This window comes from Trichoderma gamsii (genome assembly GCF_001481775.2).
Source record: "Trichoderma gamsii strain T6085 chromosome Unknown Scaffold_1.2, whole genome shotgun sequence".
In the NCBI taxonomy this organism is placed as follows: Eukaryota; Fungi; Ascomycota; class Sordariomycetes; order Hypocreales; family Hypocreaceae; genus Trichoderma; species Trichoderma gamsii.
In genome coordinates this window covers 44936-60036 of record NW_020171338.1, presented here as the reverse complement: position 1 = coordinate 60036, position 15101 = coordinate 44936, and the positions used below count along the sequence as shown (strand labels likewise).

Sequence of the window (15101 nt, the reverse complement as noted above, 5' to 3'; positions counted from 1 at the left end):
TCCTGTCAATGTGCACAGTCAAATTCTGTAGATGACACAGGATTCGCTCAGTTCTATGCCTGTATATCGACTCGTTAGCTGCCAGAACCTTGAATACGGCTGTCATGGTTGACTGGTCCTTTGCCAACGATGAAGTGTGCACATGGGCAGAGAGGTCAAATTCCTGTGAGTACTTTGCGACAAATTTGGCGATGAGTGATACGTAGATGTCCATACGCATCAAACACGGCAGCTAAATAATTGCCAGTCTATGTCTTCAACAAGAGAAGCAACTTCTGCAATATCTTGAGAGGGTCAAAAGATGCTTCGAGTGTAGAAGTCAACTTTGAGTATCGCCGCATGCGTTTTCTCCCGTACCTTCTTCTCCTTACTTCATCTCTTCGAGAAAGAAGGAAAACGACTTGGTATCTTGTGGGTACACGAGGAAATCAAAGGGGCAGCGCGAACGTTTGGGAGAGAGGAAACAGGCATGACATAGCGGCAGCAAAGAGAGCAAAAGGCAGATGAAAAGTAAGAGATAATGGTCTCGTGTAATCTACAGATGCAACGGATGGAGTTTTGAAGGAATAGCATGTGCGAAATTATGCAGGATGGAATGGAGATGAAGCCGAAATGGACCTACCAAATGATGCGAGAGGAAGTTGCCAAAGAAAATCTCCAAGCAACGAACAACGGTATTCAGCAAAAGAGTATCTACAATCAAGATATCTTCGGGGAGCGATGCAGATTTGTTGTTGTTTGTTGGAGAGCAAACGTGTGGTCAAAGTTTGTGTGGTGTGTGGAGGAAAGGAGAATGGGAAGGAGGGTGGGAAGGAAAGTGCAACGGGGGGAGGGAGGAGGAGGAAAGTTTTGGCCTGCACTCAAGTTTATATTTTGGGCACGTGTAGGCCGCTGCCTGCACCCCAACGCATCACAACATATCAAGAGCTAGCTACAGTTTCTAGGAGCAACTGATGGCATTGATTGCATATGAGCACCCTAACACCGCTAGCTGAGATGCATTATAGCCCCCATTCAGCTAACTCCCAGCACTTGGGGCCTCCTGGTGAAATAGATTGACTGCAGCCTTTTTAATCATGGATCAGAGGCTTGAAGGTTTCTGGCGCAGCCTATAGACAGAACATATCCGTGATGAAACCCAATATCTCAAGCAGTGAATTTAATGCCGCCGGTGCAGAATCAGATACATGTAGATATTCATATTGCTCTATATTTTCCTGATACTGTTCAACAACAGGCCACATATTAAGAAGCCTTTCATAATAGCCTTGTAGATCATATTTCTACGGGTAGCTTCTTTCAGATGCAGGAGTAACAATAGACGCACGCATCGAGCATGATGCCTTTGACAAAGTGGGACCTGGTTGAAAATCCTCCCGGGCCTGTTTGCTTTGTTCTTTCACTGCATCATTGTTCACCAACAGTCCTAGAGTTTGGATTTAGTCCAATCCCTCGGCAACACACATTTGTGCGTTTGATTTCAGTGGCTTTGACCATTTCCTGACACCCGAACCTGTAAATTTCTCCTCTAAACATCCACACCACTTCTGATCATCCATATCGTCAGCAGGCACTTCGACTATTTCGATGAATTCTATATCTTCCATCTGCTTAACTTTGGGTCTCCTTCCCCATCCCCTGCTCCCCTTTCGTTTGAACTAATCTCATTAGTGATACTGGGCAGCGATGCTATCTCACAATCGTAGGTATCCATCCGGCTTTGGCTATTTTCTTCCATTGCATCGCCATCGCTAATGAATTAATCTTCAGACCATTCTTGTCGCTTATCTTCGAGACGCCATTCTCTTCAATTTCGGCTTTGTCCTATCATCTCTCTAAAATATCAGAAAGCCGTTATCAAACCAAGTTACCAAGTCTCAGCATGAAGATAGAGAAGAGTGGAATCCACGGTCCTATTACCAGCCATTCTATCAGACGCGATAGAACCAAAGCTTTATTTGGCAAACTATTACAGAAAATTCTTCTATTCATCGAACAAGAAGCCGATGTTTGGGGCAGAGAGTCTCGCGGTTGCACGACGCGTATCAACAAACCACTTGAGGGTCTCGCTGAACGCTACGTCGCACCATATTCCAAAGCGGATATACATCTGAAGTGGAAACGGCTGTACATTTAAGTTTTCATCATGATACTTCTCTTCACTGGGGCTCTCGTCGCGCAAAATTGCCCAAAGCCAAGGCTACGACTCTGGAGAGCGAATCGGCCAACGTAAGCTTGATGTTTCTAAACCAACCCATAGGGCTTCGAAGACTCTCTGACAATGGAACTGTTTATTCCTAGAACCGATAACAAAAAGAACTTCGAAACAATTATTCTTCATCGGCAAAAACGACGTTACCACAATTCCATCTCAAGATCTATACAACCGCACAGAGCAAGAGCATACCAAATTCAAGAGGCAAGGCCATTTAACGGCCCACGAATCAAGTATTTGAGTCCAACGTAGACTGATACGAGTTCACTTCTCACGAATACGTTCACGTATATATAGTGTACTGTTGGAATCGCAGCATTGAGTAATAAGCGAGGGGAAGAAGATTAAACCCCGGGTGCTTTTTATGTCTTATTCACTTTTGGCATTCAAAGTAAAGGAACGTTATCATTCTTCCAATACTTCAGAAAGAAATGCGCAACCGGAGCTTGAATTGATGACAGTCGCATTTTGAATCTTACTTTGCGAAAATGGAGTCCCAAGTTACAATCGAACAGCGAAGCCATTCCTAGCAGACAAGCAGAAACTACATTGAAAGGTAAGATATAGCCGCCGGCGGTATAAGTTACCTGCCAAGAGTAAACTTGCAATTCACATCAAGCGTTCATTCAACGAAGCTCGAATTGCCTACTTTTTGATGTTGGCTTGAATCTTCTAGGCTATTCTTTGTTTGTAGTGAGTCGAAATACCCCCAACAGTACCAAACTCCATCAGTTTGATCAGAGATCGGTAAGAATGCCGTCGAAAGAATTACGAACCCTACATACGCTATTTTGTTCCAAATTTCTGATAATTAACTTAGCTATTACGCCACCCAGCCAAGAACGTTTCTAAATTCCAAGTCAAGACAACTGCCTCTCTAAAGACGAACAGACAGTGAGTCGCGAAAATCATAAAGAAGCAGCGGTCTATTAAATGAGCAATTGACTAGTTTGTCTATCGACGTCAGAGCAGATGATGATTAAGGTTGGTGATGGGGACTCGGGAGAAGCCAGCAAGATGCACATACGGAACTGATGCGTGACGTGAACGACTTCCATCAGCAGAAAGTCCTCGATGGTGTTGTTATTGAAGAATGAACTGCAAAGAGAGCCTCCGATGAGCTCTACAGAGGTGACTAGCTTCGCCTTGTTCATTGTTTAGATGCGATATCGAAGCTGAGCTCTACCAGCTCTTCATATCGACCAACAGTGTATTACTTGCATATCTCGGGAACGATCAGAATCTATAGTCTGGGTCTCTATCAGAGGAAACATTATCGCACTCTATACTCTGTTTCACGGTAACAGTATAGCGGGCGCAGTTAACAACTCGCTCGACGCATTTGTGTATCCTTGTTCACATCGTTGTGAGTAGACAAATCCAGAGTTAGATTCCGATAGGTCTCTGGCAGCCTTTATATATGTTCAGATTACACAGCGATGTCCTACATCGTAATTCAACCCAGCAAACAAATACACAGTTTCATATTGGTGAATATTCAGTAAATGCGGATTTATCATACGTTCAAATAGCAGGTATAGCCTTTACCAGTACGCTCTTCTTTGTAAATGCCACTTTCAATCTCGTAAACTTAGGCATACTTGTTCCAATTCTTTTAACTGCCGTCAGTTGCAGGGTATCCGGCAAAAAGACGTCTTCAACAACAATCATCTTCCCACAGTCTCCAAAACATTCTAAAAAGGTCGATCACCTGAGAATGTCACTCTACAAAACAATCTCGTCTAATCCTTTCCCCGCGCAATATCCGACATCGGGGGATTCATACAGTATCAAGCCATCTCCGAAATCGCGAAACAAGACCGAATATCTATTTCTGTCCCCAACGCTGTTTGTATGCTGTACAAGTTTCGGAAGAAAAAAAAAAGAGAGGGCATCATGACTCGGGAAAAAAGAGGATAAAAATTTCCCTAGGATTCCTTAAGTGCCGATACCACTTTGCGTGCTCAGTCGCTACAAAAGCGTAATCGTGGGTTCGCAACTCGAGTGGGCTAGCATGCCAACTCCAAGATAAAAGTCATCTCAAATTGGAAATCCTTCAAAGCCAAGGCCCTAGCCAAGATAAGAGAATAAAATAGAAGACGCTTCTCGGCAACAGGGTATTTATTACATACGCACATTGCAACTGATCGCAACAAATTTGAAGCTAAACAAGATCACACGACTCGAATCTCGGTTCAGCACACTTTAGCTGCGCGGATCCCGCATCGTTTCGTCGCTGTTGGGTTGCACCAAGTTGTAGTGTGTGTATGTACAATATCTACGCCCTACGAGACTGATATGAGCCTTTTTCTTTTGTTCTTTTTTTTTTCCTTGTGAAAAGGTTTTCCATCTCCTTTTTGGGTATACGCCCTTTATAGAGCATCGAGATTCGCTACTACACAGTCAGAGTTGCTGGGTCTAGAAGGCGAATCCATCTCCTAGGATAATGTGACTGCTCATACGGTTGGCAGACACGTAGTAGCATTCGTATCAGGTGCGACTACTGTTGCAGAGAGAGAGTAAAAGGACCAGGGCAGTCCGTACGGAGTACAAGGCAAAATGACATCAACAGCAAATCTGCATGGTGCGCCTGAAACGTAAATGCGGTAAAGAGCCTCTCTGCAATGCCAACCGGCCTGCCTGTATCAGCCAAGGGGATCTTCTTCCGGCGGCGGCATGGCAACCACTTTGTACTCCGTGCTGCAGATTTGCACGCAGGGATGGTCCTCGCAGGCTAGAGCTCCGATGCAGAGTCACACCACCTTAGGCCGGCTCGAAAACAGCCAATCGAGCAGTAGTGCCGCGGTGACGAGTCCAGACTTGAAACAGATTCTTAGTCGTCACAGAAATCGCATTCGATTCGACGATGATGCAGCCGCCGGCTTCCCACTGGCCCGTTGCCGCCGGCCGAGAAGAACCAGCTGGACAGGATATTAATATATCGCAGTAGGATTCGGGAAATGGCGGCCTCCGTCCAAGATTCCATTTCTGTCATGTCAGTGGCGGGAGGGATGCACGAATTGGTGCTTATGCCAGCCCAGCTCAAGTGACGGATCAGCCATCATACGATTCGCTCAGTCCTGCTGCATGATGCTTGGTACCTGGAATAGGCATAGCAATTGTGCCTGGCGTCTGCCATGACAGGCGCCGTTGACAGATCTTAAGTGGAAACGGATTATCAACAGACAACGGCGTCTTCCAACGTGTGCCAGCAACAACGTCCACTCTAGGCGATTTCGTCCCCACTGCTTTGAGCATGAACTGGCGAAGCGGGGGTGACTTGGCGATCAAGATGTGGTTCTGAGATGGCGGCAAAAGTGCTTCGTAGGCGTGTGACATTCATCCAGTGCTGCTGTGACAGAACTTGACAGGCTGCTTACTTGTACAAGTAGGTATTCCGGCCTTGGTGGGCTCACGCTAGATCCGTGCAACTCCCGAGTGGTGGAGTCGCGGCTTGTTCGTCACAAGGCGGCTTGACGGCGCCATAGGCTGGAGCCGCGGACGCTGAGAAAGCCAGAAAGGAGTTCTCAGAGTGCTGTGAGCCATTCATTGTCTCTGCTGCATTAACGAGCGTCAACGCACGTCCAGCCACCGGGAAGAATCCCAGGCCTCTTTGTCTTATTTGCAGGGTGCCATTTGTATCTCGTATTCCCCACAGACTGATGGATAAGATTAAAAAGACAAAAAAAAAAAAAATGGTAGCATCTTCGTCTATTAATAATGAATTGTTTCACGTAGCTGGGGGCGGCGAAACCGTCGCAATCATCTCGGGTCCTAGCAGGAATCCTTATTCGTCGGTGTGCTCGCTAGGGCGTATCTCGTACTTATGTATGGAGTATCAGTGGTAATAGGGACTCCGTACTGTTTCTTTGAACCGTTAAAATAAACCAGATGAGTCAAGGAGTGCGGGAGGGCGAGCAGGGCCCTCATGGCGGATAGATTGACGGGAATGGGTAGCCGCATTGACATGAAGATTGGCAGCGCCAAGTCGAGCAGCATCAGGAAACGGACAGCAGTCGAAAATATCAGAGCAATAGCGTCGTTGCCATCTTCTATAAACAGAGAGGTCTTGGAAAGATAATGAGATGCTGAGCCTATGATTCACGCTACCCATTCTCAATGTTCAAAATATAAACCTTGCTGGTTATTCGTATACTGGAACAAGTTCGATCACAGCATTCTCGGTGGTAGCTTGTCTTGCCACATACGCACCAAAAAAGCTCACGCATGATTGAGACTTGACCTTGGCTTGAGGTGTCTGGAAAGTATTGGCTGCGTGCTGATTGCGCTCAGTACGGCCTCTGTGTATGGATGTAGCTCTGAGCTCTGACAATACAGGGCGCCGCTTGGTAAGAGAGATTGCGATTCACATGCTCCTGTTGATCAAAGTGCAATCGCCAACGTCGAATGTGAAGGGATCCAGAGCAAGCGAGGGCTTCCATATCCGTATTGCGGAGTGCCGCCGAAAGGGGCTTCATTTTGCATCTCCAGGCTGGTTTAATGATTCCGTCTCGACAAGTAATGGCCATGGACTTATCGAGCGCCTCTCATTTGACGGAGACCCTTGTCGCATGGATGAAATCTCTTCTCTCCGGCTTTAGCAGCTGCTAAAAGAATGGGTCTTTGAACCCTGTAATTTTTATAATTTTTTTCTTCCCTTCTCTTGCCGGAGATACTGGTCGGGGCTTTTTATGGCTAGTACCACTTCTTGGATGAACACCTGTAATTACTAGTAGTACCAGAAGGAGCCTCGTACATAACGGCATACCTATTTGTAGGTACTGTGTATAGCTCGTACGAGGTTGTGTGCATGACAAGGGAAGAAGGGGAAGAACAACGATCAGTGCCCTGCCCTATACCAAGTCGATACTTGTATCTTCCATAGACAAGGTCAGGATTGTAGCAGTACATATACTTTGTCATGACTGGTTAAAAAGGGGGGAGATTGAGTGCATGGCTCCTCAAGTGCTACTGCCAGGGACGGCGTCTCTCAGACAGGCCTGTTCCCAGCTTGGCTTCTTTGCAGCAGCCTCGTCGAAGCACTCGTCGATACCAGATAGATACGTCTGCACAAGTGCGGGCATCGCAAACGCAGCAGCCGCAGTCCGTCTCAAGCCAATTTCATGGCGCCCCTCCACTTCACACACTAAAGTAGGCGTCACATGGCCGATGACAACAACGTGGTGGTGCAGCTAAGCTCTGGCTAGCTGCCAGCTCCAGATGGAATGCACGGTATGTGTGAAGACGAGGCGGCCGCGATTGGTGGCGTGCTGCGAATGGCTGCTCACTCTGGGACGCATGACGACTCACACCATCGCCAGCCAGCAGTCTGCTTTAGCGATGACTTGTTCAACGGCCTTTGCCCCACGTGCAGCAGGTTCTCCGTATGTACGTGTATACAATACCTGGATAGAAGCCAATCTCGCTGACGAGGAGGGGCGCGCCATAAGTGGAATCAAAATGGAGTGATGTGAAAGCATTTGCTTTTAGGTTAAAGCCAGGGTCCCTCGACACCAAGCACTTTGCAGCGTGGGCGCATATGCATGGACATGGGGCACACGGTAGCAGGACATGAAGGGGCCACAACGCGCCACTCTTGTGCAGCCAAGTGCCATCTCGGTACTTGGTTCAAAGAGCAGCCTTTGGTTGGTTCCCTGGCAAGGCAAATGCTTCATTTATCCATAGTTGTCGCAGCACCATCGTGTCTCAGCGTAGAGTGGCCAGTGGCGGAGGTCGTGTATGCGACCACTGCTTCAGCTGCTGCGTCTTCTTCTCTCGCTCGTGCGCTCGCAGGCACTCGCCGCAGTAGTTTGCATGGTGTGCATATGTAGGGAGCCACAAACACGGGAGAGGGGAGCAAGTGACTGGAGGAGGCCATCATGACGCTCTTCTGCAGCCGGCTCGCTGCATCGTCAAGCCGGGAACCTGAAGGCGAGGCAAGAATCGAGATGCCCGCCGGCCGTTCGTCCCACCTGCTCCATGCAGCCCAGCATTCTTATGGGTGGCTATTATTGACACCACATGTCCGTCTATATTGATACACCGTCCTGTATGGCTTGACCTCCCTCCAATAGAGGCTGCGCTGGAGTTTCACCGCCACTCATCAGGGCGGCTTTCTTGTTGCAGGAGAATCAGGAGGCCCAAGATGTGCCCCCCCCCTTTCATTGCTCAATGGGCACTCACTCAAACAACAGCCTCTTGAACCCCCCTGGCCACCCCTGCCCTGTTTATGTTGCTTGCATTTTCTGCGACGTCGTGGTGCTAGCAGCAATAATCTGTAGTCAGTATGGAGTGCCACTGTTACTGCTACCACCAGCAGCAAATACAACGTACCGCACCGTATCTCGTACAGCGAGCATATTGTGATCCACCGCAAAATTCGATTCTATTTTCTGCAGTTCGTGCCATGGCCAGCCAGGGACAAGCTGGCGCACTAGCAGCCTCGAGGAGCTTTGTGGTGGACATAATAAAACCGTAAACCGGCGAGTGATCGACAAGGCAGTTGGGCGCATTGTTGCTCGTGACAGAAAGCCGCGAATTACCCGGCGCGGCGCAACAGTGCCGATACTGTGCCGCGGCTTGTACTCCGTATCAATCACTGATTAATATGAAATGGCTGGATGACGGGCTGCTCTCACGGGGACTGAATAGGGGAGAGCGAGGATAAGACTGAGCTGCCCTCGAGTTGATTGTTTCTCCTGCCTGATTATCGTTTTCGCCGAGAGCACGGCGTGTAGATCATCCTGTTGCTTAATTACGCGTAAGAGCGCAGCGACCTGAATTCCGTCTTCTGGAGAATGGCCAATACCACTCTGTACCGCGAGGCGATATTTGATTCTGGGTCGCTATCTAGGGATAATGAAAGCAAATCAATGCGTACTGGGTCATAACATTGCAAGCAAAACCAAGTATAGTTTCAGCCTCGGGGAGAAGGCGTCAGAAAAGGGGGGGCATTGTTCAGACGGCCGCTTTTTGGACTACACACAGCTTTGTATGGCTATCCTATTGTTGGTGGGAGACGCAATGCTAGTACGAAGTGTTAGTCTGAAATAGCATTGCATCTTCGCCGTGCTCCCGCTGCTAGGCAATCGCATGGGCTCACACTTCGTATCTATCTATGGAATACGCCGTGCTGCTTCTACCGCTATGCGGACTGGTGGCAGATGCGCAGCTGCACGCAGGCGAAAAGATGGATCGTGGAGCAAGGCAAGATATAATCTTAGATGGTTCACCGTGATCCATGTCGAGCAAGCTTCGAGTCTTCTACGCGCATTCTCGAGTCAGCCGCCATCTACCCAAGCACAGCTGGCATGCTCGCTCGTGTCTATTCTCGCCAGCTTATCAGCAGCCATGGCCCAGACGGCACAAAGGAGAAGGGCTGTTTAAAATGAGGAGTGGAGGCTGGGAGTCACTGAATGGAGGACCAGAGTGACATATCAGACGGTGCAGATACCGCCAGCTCGACACTGTCAGCAGGTACCGGGCCAGGCCAAGGCCGCCGCTGCTAGCCCTGGTGGCTGCCGAACATTTCTGTCCGCCACTAGCGCAGGCCGGTGGACGGGTCTGCAATTTCAGGCCCACTCGCTTAAAGCCTGCACAGACCAGACGCCGGGCCCACAGCGCCCCCGGCAACCCAAAAGAGCGCCAGAGCTCCAGGTCTCAGGGCATTCACTGCTGCTTCGAGCGCTAGCGGGCTGTCGAACAGTGGGCTGCAGCGAGCTCTCCCGCCGTGGCGTCACTGGCCACGATATCTGCTGTCCCTGCGCTGCGCTGCACTGTACTGTATACTTGGCCGTCAATGCCTGTTCCAAGCGCTGCTCTGGCTATCGCTTCAGGTTTCCGTCGCCAGCTGGCCACTCAGACGCAGGGTTGCTCTGCTGGTCACACAATTTTGGGCGATACCCCCTAGCCTTCCTCGCGCTCATCAGGCAAATAAGTAGTCCTGCCACCCCCTTCTTGCTGCTGCTTCTCTCCTCCTCCTACTTTCTTCACACACGCTTGACCAGCGCCCATTTTCATACACATCCGAAAGGCTTTTTTCTGGATCCTTCTTTTTTAATACCCTTTGTTTGTTTCGCGCTTTAAGATACCCAAAACTCTCTTTTTTCTAATCCAGAATGGCTGAGGAACACAAGCCCGTTGACGTCGCCGCCCCGGTGGCTGAGGAGGTCGCTGCTCCCGCTCCCGTCGTTGTCGCTGAGGAGGCCCCCGTTGTCGAGACCGCTGTCCCTGTTGTCGAGGACAAGCCTGCTGAGGAGACGAAGCCCGCTGAGACTGAGGAGGCTGCCGAGGCCGCCAAGGAGGAGGACAAGAAGGAGGAGGAGCCCGCCAAGCCCATCGAGGAGGGCTTCCTGGGACACAAGGCTCAGGGCGCCAGCTTCCCCAAGTGAGTACAGCGCATTTATATCACCACTGGCGAGATTCGCGAGCAACAGACGCTAACCACCATCGTCACAGGAACCTGATTGCTAGCAAGGCTTTCTTCTTCTTCGGCTCCGAGTCCGTCGAGGCTGATGTCCTCGCCGCCTACAAGAGGGCTGAGAAGCACGCTGAGGTTGCCCAGCACAACATTGCTTGGGCTGCTCACACCGGCAAGGGTCTTCTCTTCATTGGAGACAAGAAGGCCCCCCACGGCGTCATCAACCTGGTAAGCAATCATCGCAAGATCGTCGAACAACATGTGTCGATACGCGAGAGGCTAACTCTAGAATATGTAGTCTGATGCCACTGAGCCCGAGACCGATGGCTCCAACAAGTTCCACCTCACCGCCAAGGGCAACAAGCACAGCTTCAAGGCTGCCTCTGCCGCTGAGCGCGACAACTGGGTCGCCCAACTGAAGGAGAAGATTGCTGAGGCCAAGGAGCTCGCCACTGCTGTCACCGAGTCTGAGGTTTACAAGCAGACCATTGAGAGCTTCAAGCCTGCCCCCAAGGAGGAGAAGACTGAGGCCCCCAAGGAGGAGGTTGCCCCTGTCGAGGAGGCTGCTGTCCCTGCTGAGGAGACCGCTGCCAAGACTGAGGAGGCTGCCAAGGAGGAGCCCGCCAAGGATGAGCTCAAGGTCAAGGAGAACGAGCGCCGCTCTGCTAGCCGCAAGCGCACCTCTTTCTTCGGCTTCGGCAAGAAGGAGGAGAAGAAGGAGGAGGCCAAGACTGAGGAGGCCCCCGCCACTGAGACTCCTGCTGTTGTTGAGCCCGTCCCCGAGGTTGAGGCCCCTGCCACCGAAGAGGTCCCCGCTGTTGTTGAGCCCGTCGTCGAGGGTGAGACCAAGGCCAGCGAAGAGCTCCAGCCTGAGTCCCCCAAGGAGAAGCCTACCGTCAACAAGCGTACCAGCTTCTTCGGCAACGTCTTCTCTAAGAAGGAGAAGAAGGCTGCTGAGGCCAAGCCCGAGATTGAGTCTCCCAAGGAGGAGGAGGTCCCCGCCACTGAGTCTGCTCCCGTCATCCCTCCCGTTGAGGCCACCACCCCCTTGGCCGTCGATGTTTCCAGCCCCGCCACCGTCCCTACTGAGACCACCGAGGTCGCTGCGGCCAACGGCGATGCCAAGAAGGAGAAGGAGAAGCGCAAGTCTTCTCTGCCCTTCAACTTTGGCAAGCGTGACAAGTCCCCCGGCCCTGCTGCCGAGGGCGACGAGAAGAAGGGCGCGTTCTCCAAGCTCCGTGCTACCATCAAGGGCAAGGGAGCCGCCAAGTCTGACGACAAGGCCATTGAGGAGGCCAAGGAGGAGGATGCCATCAAGGAGGAGGAGACTCCCGCCACCGAGGAGGCTGCCAAGACCGAGGAGGCTGCCAAGGAGGAGGCTGTCGCCACTGAGGAAGCCCCCAAGCCTGTCGAGGCCGAGGCTGAGAACAAGCCCGAGGACATCACCACCGCTACCCCCGCCGTCATTGCGGCCGCTTAGAGAACTCGCTGACAGCGAGTGTTTTTTTAACGGCTTTAAACACTTTGCAAAACTTTCCTTGATATAATTGTTGCGAAAAGAAAACACGCATGAGAGGACTGGGAATGGAAGGATCTGCATTTCTTCAAGATACCAAGATACCCTGTCGAGACTGCTTTCACTGATACCACTTTTCATTTTGTTTTTGCACGTCAAATGGACGAGAATTCACTATTAAAAAACTTGAAAAAATTCATGTTGCTAGTATACAGCATTCGCGTTCTGCTTTGTTCGATACCCGAGAGGAGGAGATAATTAATAACTAATATACCAATGATATTTGTTGAGATATATTTTAATTTGCCATGTGAAATCAATTGATTCTTTATTATTGGATGGCGCAACACAATTTTTTCCCTCCTTGATTGTTTTTTTTTTTTTTTTTTCTTTCTCGTCACTTCTCTCCCCAAACTAAGCATTTCAGCCTTGTGGACTAATGCACGATGCTAATTTAGTCTGCGAAGCTTCAAACCGATCGAAATCGAGTGGGTACTAGAACGAAAATTTTATACTGTAACAGCCTACTCTTTTTTCCCAAAGACATGTGAAGTTTCTGAGAGAGATGTGATGCTAAGCTCACCAATGACTCATTACTGTTTCAACTAGAAAAGCCGCCGGGCTCTTTTTAATCCACCACTCAATGCTCTTTTTGGGACCAAGCTCTACAAGGCTTTTTGGCTTTAGCTGAAACGGAGAATCATGGTATTCGGAGATTTTGACGTGACGTTACTTGAGCTACCGTGGCGAAACAACGGCATGCCCGAGAAGGAGAAACATGTAACTATTTCTTCAATTCTTGTTTTTAGAAAAGAAGAAAAAAAGAATAAAAAAAAAAGAGCGGATTGATGAGCAAGTGGAGGTCTAGCTAGAAAGAGCAGGTACTTTGAAGTGTTGAGGATGTTGTTCATTACTGTTCTGTTCTATTTGTGCTATACATTAATGAGTAACCTTAAATGTATAAGACTTTTTCTCTCTTTATCATTCGAATGTTCGACCATGTAGATAAAATAATATGATTTTAGCTAACTCTTATGTTTCCCCTTGCCATCGCAAGCGTAAGAGCTAGACAGACTAACCTTTCATCGCTAAGGAACCATAGCTCTTGCTTTTGCATGATTTGTATAAAAAAACCGCCCTACGTCTTTTATATAGTGAGTGTCTATATAGTCAGGTTCCAAAAGAAGAAAAACTTTAGTAAAGGCAGCAGCAGTAGCTGCTGCATACTTGTGCCACTCGTCATTCTTGTGCGAGTCGGCATAATCGCAAACTCCCTGAATCATCAAGCAGTTGTTTCTGGCCAACATAAGGCTACCAACACCTTCCTCCTCAAGGCTTAGAACGTCCATCTTACCAATGTAGTCCCGAGACGTTGTGTCGTCTACAGGACAGTTTACAGAGCCAATAAAGCCATGATGAATATGTGGCCCTGGAAGCCGAGGCTTTCTCTGACCATGAGGACCCTCGCAGTCTTCACACGTCTTTTGTCGGTATTTGTGTTTGGAACCAGCGTGGAATAGCGTATCACGATGCTCTCCAGGGCTTTGATACTCAGGCTCCGAGCTTACTATGTTTTCTAGGTGTCCCTTTAAAACATTGTAAAGGAGGCTTTTATCAGCTTGTATCGAGCTCATTGCAGCGAACATCGACGGCCCGACACGTTCGATGAATTCCGCACTCTCCCGCTTCTGCATTACTCCCTCGATATTGAACTTGATGATACCAGCGCTGAACCACAACATCACCTAGGCGAATATCATGTCGTTCTGAGGGTATTCCTCCACCAGTTCCCACAACAAAATACGACCTTATTTTGGGGAAATTTTTCTCAATATCCGAGGCGAATTTAAAGCCGCCAAACATCTGATAGTGTCCGATTCGTGAACGGGTAGCAAGCACATAATGTGTCCCCAGGCGGCCGAGAATGTATTTATCGGTGTCATCGAAGTACCTACTGCTGCCACTCGGATGTAGTTGTATATCTTGATAGATTTCGTCGAACAAGGCGCGGATGGCCGTCAACTCGAGCTGCGATATACAAATGATTGCAATTTTGTAGTTCTTGTAGGGAGGGCCTCTGGGTGACATCTGCATCTTCCATAAGCCTCCTACCCTGAGTGGGGGCTGCACCTCCATGAGCTCTGCAGACCCTTCGTCGACGTCTGTAGAGAAGCTGCGCTGCGTTGAAGAAGCATTTGAAGGCAAAGAACCAAGATCGTCAGCGTCTTTCGTTATATATTTTAAAGTTATATTTTTAATATTTAAGGTTATAAATAGCTATATAAAGTAACTATTAGTAATTATAATAGTTTATATATTATTAAGTATTATATAATATAAATTTATTTTATTTATATTATAATAATTTATTTTAATTATATTATTATAGTAATTTTTAAATTAAATACGTCGTATGACTGGCCGTCTGAGCCGTCTGAGCCGTCTTCGAAGTAATCATGGTTATCAAAAAAATTCAGCTTATTCCCGTGGGTACTTGGCTCGTCTGGCCAGGGAAGAGACCGTAACGAAAAGGTATGCACATGTTCGGCAATGTGGTCGAGCAGTTCATCGGAATCAGCGGGACCCATTTGGTCGCACAGAGGGCATTGAGTTATGTCAAAAGGGGCTGCCCTAGCAGCAGCGGAGATCAATGTGGGATGCTGATCCTCTGTGATACTATCACCATGGTGTAGCTTGGTGTGCCTGATGAACTCCTCGATCGAAGTAAACACTAGGGATGATTGACCACGCTTTCGGCATGGTAAGCACTCCCAGCATCGAGGATGATCCTTCTCAACATGCCGTAACCACTCTGCTTGGTTTATATAGAGTGACTCAGGGCAGGAGAACGGTCGCGTGGTGTTTGATATTCTCTTTTCAGCTTCCCCCAATTCTTGCGACTACTGGCAGGATCTACAGTTGACAGTGCCAACGTAGGGTCAAGCTTTTTG

General features: G+C 48.9%; 1 protein-coding gene across 1 annotated transcript; it reads left to right on the top strand.

The window, feature by feature from the left end:
• Nucleotides 1-10332: 10332 nt before the first annotated feature.
• Nucleotides 10333-12114, top strand: TGAM01_v200012 (hypothetical protein; the record flags this gene model as incomplete). Its single annotated transcript, XM_018809952.1, has 3 exons — nt 10333-10601; nt 10673-10862; nt 10933-12114. The coding sequence occupies 3 exons, from the start codon at nt 10333-10335 to the stop codon at nt 12112-12114; spliced, it is 1641 nt and encodes a 546-aa protein (XP_018656845.1).
• Nucleotides 12115-15101: the final 2987 nt, after the last annotated feature.